This window comes from Pectinophora gossypiella, chromosome 7, assembly GCF_024362695.1.
Source record: "Pectinophora gossypiella chromosome 7, ilPecGoss1.1, whole genome shotgun sequence".
Taxonomy (NCBI): Eukaryota; Metazoa; Arthropoda; class Insecta; order Lepidoptera; family Gelechiidae; genus Pectinophora; species Pectinophora gossypiella.
Genome location: NC_065410.1, coordinates 3,323,536 through 3,337,992, shown reverse-complemented (window position 1 = coordinate 3,337,992; position 14,457 = coordinate 3,323,536). Strand labels below are relative to the sequence as shown.

At 37.0% G+C, this 14,457-nt stretch overlaps 1 protein-coding gene across 2 annotated transcripts in view; it reads left to right on the top strand.

Moving 5' to 3' along the window:
- LOC126368154 (kinesin-like protein CG14535) overlaps nt 1-14,457 on the top strand; it is a 657,648-nt gene that overhangs the window by 202,933 nt on the left and 440,258 nt on the right. Inside the window, exon 1 of one of the 2 annotated variants that reach the window (XM_050012035.1) lies at nt 4,108-4,146. The exons of the other annotated variant lie outside the window; for it this stretch is intronic. Within the exon in view, the coding sequence (XP_049867992.1) occupies nt 4,129-4,146 (18 nt within the window). The 5' untranslated portion in view covers nt 4,108-4,128. Of the gene's footprint in view, nt 1-4,107; nt 4,147-14,457 lie in introns of those variants that run through there. 2 annotated transcript variants of the gene reach the window in all.

The window sequence follows — 14,457 nt, the reverse complement described above, 5'->3', positions numbered from 1 at the left end:
TGGAGCAGGTATGTTTGGTATAGAGAGTCGTAAATCAAAAGTTTACTAAGTATGTCTAGTTTGAGGTACTTACTTTAAATCTTAAGGAAACAATGATGCTGTGTCACTTATTTGGGAATGAAAGTTGATGAACATTTTTCTTGGTCTGATCACGTCAACTATATTTATAGTAAATTAAAATTTATTATTGGGTAAGTTCTACCATTTAAGCTATAAAGTTCCTACTAGTACCTTAAAGTGTTTATACAAATCATTAGTCGATTCTATCTTAGGTTATGCTCTTAACTGTTATGGTCTTACAACCAAAACGAATATAGAAAAGCTAGAAAATATGCAAATTAGATTTTTAAAACTCCTTGTTAATAAAAAAACTAAAAATAAATGTAAAGATAACTATATAGAATGCTATTCAAAATTTGTAAAATTCTACCTGTCAGTTTGAAACATAAATATTTATTATTAGTACTTAATCACAATAAACCAAATGTATCTGTAACAGTAAATAAAATAGTTAATAAGTATAATACTAGATCAATGGCCTCAGGCAAACTGGTTGTTCCGAGAGTATACAATTATTATGGAGATAGGACCCTAAGTAAGCGCATACTTTATCTCATCAACAGTTTGCCTGAGAACATTAAAAATGAGCCAAAAATGTTTGAAAATAAGTTAAAAAATTATTTATTAGATTTAATTTAGCACGTACTTACCTATTTTTTAATTCTAATTTAATGTAATTTAACCAAGTGAGCGAGACTGTGATCCTGCAGACAAATTGCTTATGCAATTTTGCAGGACATTGCATTTAAACTAATGTTATACTTAAGGCTTAATAATAATAAATAAATAAATAAAATAAAAGTGATGAAAGTTATTAGTTGAAAAGTCAGTCTTAACCATCTAATTTCAAGATTTATGAGCATTTATAGTATATGTAGTAGTTTAAGTAGTGATATTTATTTATTATAAAAATTATAATTATGTGTATTATTATTATGTAGTTTATGTAGTCGAAAGTGTATTTATTTTTATACGTACAAGTATTTCCATGCTGCAATATCCCGCTATATTACATATAATATTCAATATCTCCTATACTTAAAGGTTGTCTGGAAGAGATTGCTGTTTAGCAATAAGGCCGCCTATTGTACTCATTTTATTCCTCTTTTGTTTTGTATTTTGTTTTCTCCTGTTTGTGCAATAAAGTATTTGTTATGTTATGTTATGTCATTGCGACGATGTAGATAAGGCTATCTCAGGACCTCATGAAGAATATGCGTTCTCAATGCATTGAGGTACCATATCGGAACTTTGAGATTTTGAGTGCATCAGACTAAAAGTAAAATTTTTAAAACGATTGTAAATCCATTCTCTACTTTGAAAAGTAGACACTCAAATGTTACAATCAGTTTAACGTCGTCTTTCAATGGGAACGCACATCATGAAAATGGATTGTTTATAAAGCCAAAGTGAGTGAAGAATCGGTTAAATACAGAAAGTTTGGATGAAAAATTTCATTGCTCCAAAAATATGTTTATCAGATTGAGCTGCAATCAGTCACGTGGGAAAAAAGTGGGATTCGGTACCGCATAAGTGCCATAAATATAAGGCGGCGAACTTCCCGCCTCCGCTGTTTGAGGCTGAAACTACACTATTCTGGAAGACTTTCTTTTTAAAAGTGGTCATCTGTGTTTTCCAGTTTCTCACAGGGTCCGCCTACTTAACCTGAAGAGGTACATCAGGATACTATCAAATCGGTACGCGCTGTCACTAATTTTAGTCCGAAGCTAAGAGCAAAGACCTGGGGACACAATTTATTCATCCAAGAAAGCAATATTGCTATTTGATAGTTGTTTGCATTGCGCACTTACTTTTCTATGCGCAAATATCAAATTGCAACATTGCTTTCTTAGATGAATTGTTTCGATGTGGCCTTTTTAACCCCCCTGTTTCTTCTTACACACTTACAAAAAAATATTGTTGCTTTTTTGAGAGACAGAGATATTATTTTTTGTTATTGTTTTATAAAAAGAAAATATATGGTAGCTGTTAAAAATAAATCATAGTTAGTCAGTTAAAGTTACACTGATAACCTTTTACGACTTGTCCAAGAAAATAAATCTGAACTTTTCTTTCTTAATTCTCAAATTCAACTGTTAATCAGAAAACAACAAACAAAGTCAAATGTAATTCTAAGCCAGTGTTCATAAGGACATCAGAATAAGGCGCCAGGCACAATTTGTCGAGCCACGACCGTTCGGCGTTCTCCGCAGGAAATGAGCGTATTTGTCTTACCTGTACGGGGTATGGCTTCACTGTCAATGGGAGAGCGGGATATTATGTTCTCTTCTCTCGTAAGGGTATAAGACCAAAGCTTGACGTCATCAACTCTGGTGTCAGGGTTATTGAGCCGCTCAAGGGCCCCGACGTGGCTCATACATCGACTATATATTTAAGTAAATAGCAGCTGAATCCGTGTCCTTGGTCCTCTAGACCAAGATTTTATTCCCGGTGAGGGACGAAAAGCACTTTGTATCACAAAGTCTACTTTAATTAGGACTTGCAAGCTTTACCCGTCCGAAAGTAAGATGATCCATGCTTCAGAGGGCATGTTAAGTCGGTCCCTGTTATTATTATTTTAATTAATTATGTAATAGTTACATGAGCCATGCCTGGGGCTTTGGTGAGGGGGCTCAGATTAATGAGGTTGGGCATTTAACTCATATATACAATACAATACAATGCAATAGAAAACAATACAATACGACACAACACAATACAATACAAAAACGCTTTATTGCACATACAAAAACAACACTAAAACAATTACAAATGTGACAAGAAAAGTACAATCGGTATATATCATAGTTATGGAGCTCGCAGCTCCACTGCGGGTTGGTGGAGGTGTTTTACGGTTAATAACCGGGACCAACGGCATAACTTGCTCTCTGAAGCACGGAATCTTCTTCCTTTTTCGAACAATCATGTCAAAAGTCTATCTAAGTGAACATAATCCGCTCGCAGTCGCGCCCGTACCCGCTCACGGCTACACATTCATAAATTCACTTACCAACATTTATGAATGTTAATAATTAAGGGGCTATATCACAGCACTGCATCGTGTGTTTGCAAAATTTACCTTCTACAGTGCAAGGTATTTGGAACACTTGCGTCCCAGCTCCTCTTGAATAATCCACCTTATTGTGACCATTAAGATATGAATATCGCAGAACTGAAGCTTGCTAACGTGCTGCGCTTAATATAGGTTTCCTATTTTTCATATTAGTTTCTTATGTAACATTACATGAAACCTTTAATTGCTAAAAGGGTGGGCAGAGCCACAAGTAACGATACTAAGTTCTAAGAAGGTTATGTACGACAATCCGTAAGGTGATAGTGATCACCATCATATTAGAATGGCCACAATCCCTAATGATACAAAAAATGCGGTATGTGCCGCGCAAGTCATGCGTCGTACGCCTCGTGTGTATTCATATTGGTGGCGAGGCACATGTTTCCGAGTATGGCGTACGGGGCACGTGATTCGTACGCAATATGTATACATCCGGCACCATCACAGTTTTTACTAAATGCCGGCAAATATACAATAGAGAGTTGTACAGTTGCAGAGGTGGCAGACGAGGACACGATGCTCGGCACGCGCATATACTCGACAGGGTGCCTCATAGGCTCCGGAGGAGCGCGAAGACTGTGCATGTCATGAACCCGGGAGTATTCAACAGACTGCCTGACCATATTATACAAGCAAAGAATTGTATTATATTTAAAGTTGGACTTAAAAATGGCTTATTGAGCAGGCTTTCTATAGTTCTGACGACCTGTAATTAATATATTTTAATGTAATTGAATTCCGTAATAATATTTATTTTATTGAATTTTGTAATATCTGTGACGTGTAATTATTATTATCAATAAATGACTATGACTATAATCCGGATGCTTTACGGATCCTTTTGTTTACTTTTCCCAGCGCACATTTTGGAAATCCTTCCGATATAAACTTTAAAAAATATTGAAAAATAAATAATATCAAATGGTTTCTTTTGTTTCAGATCTACACCAAGACTGGTGGGGTCAGATGCTTCGTATAAGTTGAGTCCTCACGAGATGGAGGCGCTAAATGCGGTAAGTGATTTTAAAAAAGTTTCTTATAATTGTCTGTGAAAAGGCAGCAACCAAAAAAATAACTTGATACTTGATAGGTTTACTTTGTCCCTGACGAATTCCATATTACATAGTTGTGTTTGATACCAACATTTATTTTAGAATTTATCTTTAAGGCAGTTAGTTGAATGGCTACTTTACATACATAAACTCACGCCCGTAATCCCTAATGGGGCGGGCAGAGCCACAAGTAATAAAAGAAAACTTGCAGCCACTGTTGATACGAAGTCCAAAGATGGATATGATGAACCTTATGGTGATAACAGCCTCCATGGTCTAGTGGTTAGAGCGTTAGGCTCACGATCTGGAGGTCCGGGTTCGATTCCCGATGGGGACATTGTCGAAATCACTTTGTGAGACTGTCCTTTGTTTGGTAAGGACTTTTCAGGCTTGAATCACCTGATTGTCCGAAAAAGTAAGATGATTCCGTGCTTCGGAGGGCACGTTAAGCCGTTGGCCCCGGCTATTAGCCGTAAAAACACCTCCACCAATCCGCATTGGAGCAGCGTGGTGGAGTATGCTCCATACCCCCTCCGGTTGATTGAGGGGAGGCCTGTGCCCAGCAGTGGGACGTATATAGGCTGTTGTTGATGATGATGATGATGATGGTGATAAGGGATCAGCCTATCGCCCATAACATTAGTCCATCATGTTAGTCCTCTAACATGATGGACTAATGTTATATTGTGTCCTCACAATCCCTCTGTCGGTTTCTGGTTGTCGTAATGGCTACTTTACGTGATAAAATGTTATGGGTAGAACTTTTAAGAACACATTGTAATAAAATTTTATTAGGTAAGCACCTATTACAAAACAATATAATGGCTCCATTCAAAGTTAACGACAATTACTGACTGACAAAAAGAAAATTTAAATCGAAAAAAATGACTCGGACGGGATTTGAACCCGCAGTGCTTGTAGGTTGCATGGTATAAGAACACCGACCGGGTATGCTCAAAACTGACAGCTAGCCTTTCAAAGTTAGCCCAGCTTACGTCTTCCGACCCTGTGTTGTCATTTCGTAAAAAAAATAATTACCCACGTCCAATGTTTTTAATTTACAGTTCTACCTCTAATGATTTTTTATTACGTGACAAATAATAGTAATTAAATACATTAGTCAGTAATTCACTTAATTTTCAATGATAAAATTTACGTCCTTGGAATGTTGGAGATACCAATTGAATGGTAACACTTACGTCATCAATGGGCCAGCAATGGCGGCTTGTCATAGGATTGAGCATACCTGGTGTCCTTATACCATGGTAGATAGTATCTAATTTGTCCTAAAAGTTTGCCTACCTCGGCATACGACCACGGCTATCTCCTTAACTTCACTATTTGAAAGAATTTCAGAGAAATATACCTTTTTTCTTGTTTCATACTTTTTAGGGCGTGATTTTTCCGGAGTCGGGTTTTAGTTTTTAAATTTATATTTTTGTTCTCTTTACCTTATTGATTGATTGATGGGAGTCATAAGCCCAGCAGTAGCAGTGAGAAGTACCACTAATAAGAGGTATTTAGTACCTGTTCTACTTACTTACTGTAAAGACAATTCTTTAGGGTACTTACAACCTTTTTGTTGTTTAGTCTACCTGAATATTAGGAGAAAATTAAAATGTTTTCATTCGCTAAAATTATGCTATATTTTTCTATCTCCATTAAACAAACTTTGCTACGTTGATAGCAATGGGGATCCTTGGTAGGGGATTAAATTTGATGCAAAATCAACATAGTTATGAGATATGGCGTACAAGACAAATATTGTATCACTCTATGCGTGTCGCGCGAAAGTGTGATACGCGCTAGGTTTTGAAAATCAAATACATTCCAAAGGGTAAATGTAACAAAATCTGACTTCCCACACAATTTCTCAACACTTGTACAAAACAAACGAAATCTTCCTATTCGTGGTAACAATTGTTCCCAATTCGGGTTGGCGCCGGCCCCTACTTGGTCATTCCCGGGGCACTCTCCCTATTCGTCGACAATTGGCACAGCTACCTTAATTGTAAATGTGGAAGCTAATTTTAGAAAAGTACCGCTTATTCTATTAAGTTTAAGTCGTGAATTTCTTTCGCCAAGTTGGCAGTGGTCAAGAGGTTACGCGACTAAAACTGGTGGCATACTAATTTAGGCTTGGGCTTGAGTTCAAAGAGCAATGGTAACCATACCCACGGACCTATTGGTGCTAATTCCTGCAGACACCATCTAATTTCATTTTAAGTTAGAAAGAAAGAAAGATACGTTTATTATAAAGGGACACCACAGTAAAAAAATATAAAACAAATACCAAATATATTAATATAAAACACGGAGTAACACACAACTCACAATCAAAACACATAAAAAAACAACTTACACGAGAAATACAAATAATTGAGTGTATGGACTGGTCAACGATGGTGGAAGTTGTACCTATCAATTTCTAATCTGTCGAAAAAGGAAAGGGTATAAAATTTATGGCATTTATGAGAGGCATAAAATTTATGGAACACACGTAAATTTTAGGCAGAAATCTAATACAACCCTCTAAACATTTTACATTGGCCAATAGCCCGACAAAATTAAGTTAATCATCTGTGTTAATTTGTTTTGTATATGGTGTGCAATAAAGTATATTTGATTTGATTTGATAGCACACGTCAAACGGGTAGCATACCATCTATTTGACTAAAAAAATAAATAATATAATTAGTTTATTCACTCATTCACTTTAAAATTAACAGATCATAGCATATCCATCCTAGAACTAAAATAATAGTGGTGGCTACAAGTCGTCTTCTAGTGGTAGCTCTGTTGACCCCAGTTGGGATTAGAGGTGTGAATTTTATCAGCGTTCTTTCTTTCATATCATTATTAATAACCACCACCATTATAGACGGCGATGCGACCCCACCTAACACGTTGGTCTAACAGAGAGCTGGGTGAGATGGGGGTACTTAGTTCATCTTGGGATGGATGTACTTAACTCTGACTACCCCAAGTGGGATATAGTCGTGAGCTTATGTGTGTTCTTACATGTTTTATACATATCTTACCATGAAAAATAACAGTGACTTTTAAAAACACTTTTATTTGAAAGAAGTGTATCATTGCCTCCCCCCAACATAAAAATTCGTGATTAGATCACATTATCATAATCTGTTCAGTCCCCTACGGTTGCAGCGTGAATTTCGCTTCAATCTCAAGCCAGGTGGATAAGAAAAATGACGAGTTTTTTTCTACTGAATACAATAGGTAGGTACAGACCATAGATAGACAGATACTCGTAATACATTTATTTAGTCTATACATCAAAAAAAGTAAAAAAGATATAAACTGCTCGCAGCTCTGTACGTTTTTTTTTTGGCGAGACTTGCCGCAGATGGCATTAACTACTTGACCGGACAAATGGGGAGCTCTCACCCGGTACAAACTTTAAGACAACAGGCCTGAGGGTCTCCAGCTGCTCGTTAACCTCAGCTCAGGGCATCGTTTGAGAGGAAAATATTTGAAAGAATTAATCGACCCTAGTGGATCGATAGCGATAAGCGCTGAATGAGGAAATATTTTTGTACCTTTTAAAAGTAAAGGCATGGTGACAAGAGCATTAAGAAAATCCAACAAAATAAATAATTATTGTCATCAAATTAATCTACCTGAAATCCGGGGAGCGGAAAACGTCAATGCCTTTCGCAGCCTGCAGTTACATCATTAAGGTCTCTTTCAGACCAATCGTTGCGGAAGATATTTTGAGCGATGCCCACGATTTGCCAAGACAGTACCGAACTTAAATCGTTGAATAATTCCGTGTACCCTTTGTGGAATAATGATGTCTGGGTACAATGGGGGATGATTCGGGCTTTTGTGGTGTTTTGGAAATTTTAGAAGTTGACAGGTATAGGTTAAGATACCTATTACGCGGAGAAAACCCTTGACACTACATATATAAATCTCATTCTTACGTGGATGACCGTACAAGGAAGGACTTTCCAGGCTACGTATAGATGGCGTTGTATAGCTTAGTGTTGCCGAAAAATCGATAGTTTTACTATCGATAGCTCTTTTTGGCGATACTATTGATAAGCAACGATAGTATCGATACTATCGATAGTTACAAGATGAAAAACTATCGATAGTATCGATACTATCGATAGTGTCGATAGTTGAAAAACAAAAAACTATCAATACTATCGATAATATCGCTCTTCGATATCGAGTAAGCTATCGATAGTATCATTACTTATCAATAGTATCGCAAAAAAATAGCAATCGATACTATCGATTAATTATCGATATTATCGTTCGATCGAAAACTATCGATAGGGCGCTATCGAGCGGCAACACTAGTATAGCTTTATCGTGACAATTACCTATTTTCTTATTATTCGGGTGCATAATTGTTCCAAAATACAATGTAATGGCAAATACATAATATATAAACTTAATAAATTGTTGCTTGATATTAGGCTCATATTATGTACCTATAGAATTATGTTGCTACCTACTTATATTGCTTCTCTTTACGAGCAAAATAATATTGAGTGGAAGCTGTAATTGTGCCACAGCGTACTAAAAAGGGTGTACTCAAAAACAAAGATAAGATGCGTATGTCAGTTATCCATGAAATTAGAACTTTTAATGAAGGAAAAACTGTACAGCGCCATCTATATTGTTCTTGAGGAACGTAGCCAGAAAAAGTGCCTCATTAACTAAACAGTTATATTACTTAGCAGTGACATTTAGCTATAACGTACATGACATAACTGTTAATAAATATTACAAAACAGTTAAGTATGTTAGTAATAAAAACTTTAGTAGTCACTCAGTTTTGTAACCTACATAACATGACATAGTATCACGCCTGTATCCCCGAAGGGGTAGGCAAAGGAGTAAAGTATATGCTAAGGTAGCAAGGAATATATTTTTGTTAATTTTCAGTGTGTTATTTTCGTTAATTTTGCAGTATGTTATTTTCGTTATTTTTCAGAATGTTATTTTCGTTAATTTTCTGAATGTTATTTTCGTTAATTTTACAGTATGTTATTGTCGTTAATTTTTACTGTGTATTATTTTATTTATTTTCTTCACAGCTCAAGAAACTACCGTCTTCAATAATGACTTGATGAATGTGGGGGAAGCAAGAGAAGTGCGTCAGGATCGAAGCAAATGTAATTCTATAGTCTCTGCTTACCCCGGTGGGAAATAGGCGTGAGTTTATGTATGTATGTAATAATGACTTGGAAAGATTAGTGGGAATAAAGACAGGCATTGAAGATAAGTCAGTTTACAGTCTATTAAGTAGGGTGATTCAGCTAATGGGGGAGGGTGATGCGGAAGTTGACGTTAATATTACACAGGATCTCAGATTGTCTTGTTTGGATACACTGAGGGGAGATTGTCGAAATAGTTTTATTTCTTGGTTATTATTTGTACAGTAAGGCTAGGTAGGTCACGTCTTCTTGGAATGTGTAGCAGTTGCAGCACAACATCATCATCAATTTAAGAGCCACGCTCTTGTCGGTGTAGCATTTTCCATCTCAGTCTATCAAAGGCCAATTCCTTGACTTCCCTATAAGACACGACGTTAACCATTTCTTTAATCTGTTCCATGTAAGCTCTTCTTGGTCCTGCAGCACAATGGGCAGAAATCCTTAAGTAAGGTCACTCCGCGGAGCCGGCGAACGACCCAGAAGGTTTCTGAGCTTCTGGGAGGAGCTGGGTTGGCTAGTATAGCTAAGATTTGTTTTATAACACGCATACAGCCACATCCATGAGTCTAAATGCGAAAAATAGAGCCCCCTGCCTTAGTTAAGGTTTACTATGATCTACTCTGAACCGGCGTGCGTCTATGAAACGATTGATGAATGTGGAGGAAGAACGAGAAGTGTGTCAGGTTAGAAATAATGGAATTCCATAGTCTCTGTTTACCCCGGTGGGAAATAGGCGTGAGTTTATGTATGTATTAGAGCCCAATGCCACATCATACCGTACGCTAGATAGGAAAGTCATGGTAATCTGCATTACTGAGTCTGTACTACTCACGACGCTAGTCGCTAATTGGGTGGGTTATGAGAAGAAAACTAGTGTTGTCGATGCAACGGTCCATAATTTTAGAGAAGACACAATATATCTGTCGGCTTTTACGATATACTTTTTTTTTAATAATATTGGCTCGCGTTTCACCACAATCTCACCAGATGGTGAGTGACGATGTGGTCTAGGATAGATCACACTTACCTAGCAAATACCTTCGCTCTAGCTTTGAAGACTTCCAGATTGTTGGAAAACAGACGAAGGTAGGCAGTTCTAATCAGATCAAAATCAGGATAAATGTGTAGTGCGGATTGGTGGTATATCCACAATATAAGGATGAAATTCCCGACGTCTAGTTGTCCGTAGATGGAATTTTTTATAATATACAGGGTGTTAGTGACATCGTAACGAAAACTTTGAGGGATTATTGAGACCATGATTTTGAGATGATATCAAGTGGAATTTTCCGTCGCAAAAGTATGGAACAGAAAATAACTTAAAAAAAAACATGAATTTTCCGACTGAAAATTCTACTTGATATCAACTCAGAATCATGGTCTAAATCATCCCCCTCAGTATTTGTTACGGTGTCACTAACACCCACATCTACTTAAGTATGGGTACAGTATGTACTTGTGCGGGGTGTAAGTGACATCGTAACGAATACTGAGGAGGATGATTCAGCTGATTATTCTGAGTTAATATCAAGTGGATTTTTTCATCGCAAAAGTATAGAATTGAAAATAATTTAAAAAAACTAAAAGAAACATGAATTTTGCGACGGGAAATTCCATTTGATATGAACTCAGAATAATGGTCTGAATCATCCCCCTCAGTATTTGTTACGATGTCACTAACACCCTGTATTTATAAAGATAACTTAAATGAATTCTACAAGAGAAATACGTTAATAATATACACCGAAATTCACTCAATAAGCATACTTAAAACCGCTTAAAATAGAAATGAAATGCACTTTGAAATTTATTAATACTTTTCCTCCTTGCAAAGTATAGAAATGTAACGAAAACTAATTACTTGCCGCTCCTTTTATTGCTTCGTTTTTTATGTCGCTGTAAAAGAGACGATCAACTTGGTCACCTAACAAGTTTTGCATCGACTTGGTTTCGAATTACGAATCGAATTGCTAAGGTACCTTTTTATTGCTGAAAAAAAAAAACTTTTACTCGTAGCAGTGGGCATTGGCAGTTGCATTTTGTAATGAACATTTTGAGAAAATTTTGCATTTATGTTTTGCTTCAGAATCGTATAGAAATTACGTTGGGATTTGTAACTAACATAACATAACAGTGATAACATGAAGTGAGCTTACTCACGATTATATATCAATCGGGGTAGTCAGAGGTTACTTAGCTGGAGCCAGTTTCCAACTAGTCAAAACAGTTACTTTTTGCTAAACACGAAATTACAATGGTATTTGTATGAAAAAACAACCCATGACGTTATAAATAAACGTGACAAAATGTCGCATTTATTATTAAATTTCTTTTTGTTAAAATTCATGAACAAGTTAAATAGAAAAAAAAATGCTTTTTGACACCTTTAGATCTGTCTGAGATCTGTCTTTAGTTAGTCAATCAGAATTTCATAATTTATCTTTGACCTTTGACAGTTCGATCAGCAAGCACCGCAGGGGTATGGGCTCTAAAGATAACTCATTAAGTACCTCAATGTATTTTACGTTATTATGCGGACACATCAGTCGTTTTTTTTATTATCATAACAAAACGTAAGCTGATAACTACACTTCTCATCAAAAAAATCGAAACACCTTGCAAGTTTAAGTTTTGTCAGGATTATCAGAAAAATGTGTACATTTAGGAATAAATGTTAAATGTCGTTTAATAGTGAGTAATATGAGCTTATCAAATCTTAATGTTAATGTTCTAAATTTAAATGAATTTTTCATAGGTTTCGTATTTTGTTAAATGAGTCATTTTTATTCCGTATGGAGTATAAAGGAAATGGATAAAACAACACACGTAAATGAAAAAAAAAGCTAAAAAACGTTTATTTAATAACTTGTATTCCCTCCCCGAGCTCTAATTACTGCTTCCATACGGTTCTTCATCGATCGGATGAGAGTCACGATCACATGCTGTGGTATATTGTCCCATTCCTCTTGGATTGCATCTTGCAGCTGGCTAAGTGTTTCTGGGGCAGGATCTCTTGCTCGAATTCGTCTCTTTAATTCATCCTACAGATGTTCAATGGGATTCATGTCCGGGCTTCTTGCTGGCCATTCCATAATAGAGATATCGACTTCGTTAAGATAATCTCGTACGACGCCCGCGGTGTGAGCCCTAGCATTGTCGTGCATGAATATGAAGCCGTTGCCAATAAAATGTGCATAGGGCATCACATGAGGCTCGAGACACTCTTCGACGTACCGATGACAGTTTAGTGCAGGCAGACGTGGCCCAGACACGAAAGCAAGCTCTGTCTTACCGTCGGCGCTGATTCCTCCCCAAACCGTCCACGAACCGCCACCATAGCTGACCTTTTCTTCAATGCAGCATTGTGCATAGCGTTCTCCGTCTCTTCTGTAGACCTTGTTCCTTCCGTCGTTACCATACAGCATAATTTTACACTCATCAGAAAAGAGAACTTTGCTCCACTGTAGGTATGACCAATTTAGGTGCTCACGTGCAAAGTTAAGGCGCGCTCTTCGATGGTCTGCAGTTAATTTCGGCCCATTTGCTGGCTTATGCGGTACCAGTCCACGATCCTTCAACCTTCTTCTAATTGTAGAGTCACTTACAGCCACCCTTCGTACAACACGAAGCCGCTGCTGCAGTTGAAAAGCGTTAAGGCGTCGATTTCTTAAAGAAGTTGTTACAATAAATCGATCATCTCGCTCAGAAGTGACCCGATTCCTGCCAGATCCTGAACGGCGCGTGAACAAACCAGTCTCCCGATAACGTTTATAGACTCTATGAACAGATGACAGGCTTAGATGCAGTCTTGCAGCCACAACACGCTGACTAAGGCCAGAATCCAGCAATGCCACAACTTGGGCGGCTTCTGTGGGCGAAGTATCCATACGTTTTAGAAAAAAAACCTTTTTTCAGACGTCCCAAAGTCACAGTATTGAAATAAAAAACAAAAAGTTTAAGGATAGGCGCCAATTTTTAGTTTTTAAACGCTAAATGTACTCCAACCCTAAACACACATTTGTCTCAAAACAGTGATTCATTTCGTTTATAAGATAAACAAATGAAATTCTAATTTTGAATTTTGAATTTTCGCTTATTACTGTAATGGCCAAACTGCCAGCTATACATTTATGTATTTTTTTTCATCGTATGAATTCTTTTTTGTGTTAAATTCGGACAGAAACAATAAAAACGGAAGTGTTTCGATTTTTTTGATGAGAAGTGTATATCCCAATTGGGAAAGTAATAGGTAAGTACATCTAATTCTAAATACGGACTACGGACGTCACACGGAGCAGTCTGTTAGATCAAAGTGATAGGTGGTGAGCCATATTGCCGCCTTTAATGGTCGAGCCAACTGTGTTAGAGAAAACTAAACTTTAGTTAAATTATTAACTCACTAGCTTTTTCCCGCGACTTCGTCCGCGTGGTTTTCCCGCTAACTCCCATTTTTCAAAATACAGCCATAACAAAACTTTATATTTACTAAGGTATGCATGCATGCTGGATTGAAAACATCTATCTTACGCGGTTTCGATTTTTTCATACAAATGTTTTTTCCCGCTAACTCCCGTTTCTGTGGGAATTTTGCAATATCCTGTTGCAACTAAGCTTTAAGTTAACAAAGGTACCTGCATGCCAAATTTCAAGCGTCTAACTTGAGCGGTTTAGATTTTTCATACAAAAGGATTTTCCCGCTAATTCCCGTTCCCGTGGGAATTCCTTTCTTAGTGCACCTCTACGGTACCTAAGCTACGTCCCTTCCAAATTTCAAGTGCCTACGTTTAGCCGTTTAGGCTGTGCGTTGATATGTCAGTCAGTCAGTTTCTCCTTTTATAATATATTTATTTAGATTTAGATTTAGATTAGTGCAAGCCCGATACCGGGGATCGAACTGACGCTCTCCGTTTGAGAAACAAGCCAACGAAGCGTTTGAGAGTTTTTATTATTAGGTTTTATATCCAAGTTACAACGCGAAATATCTTCATAATTGGGGAATAACATTTTCAAAAGGACTCTTTTACTGTCGAATACTTTGGAGACCCGACAAAGGTCAGAGATAGTCCAAAGCGATAGG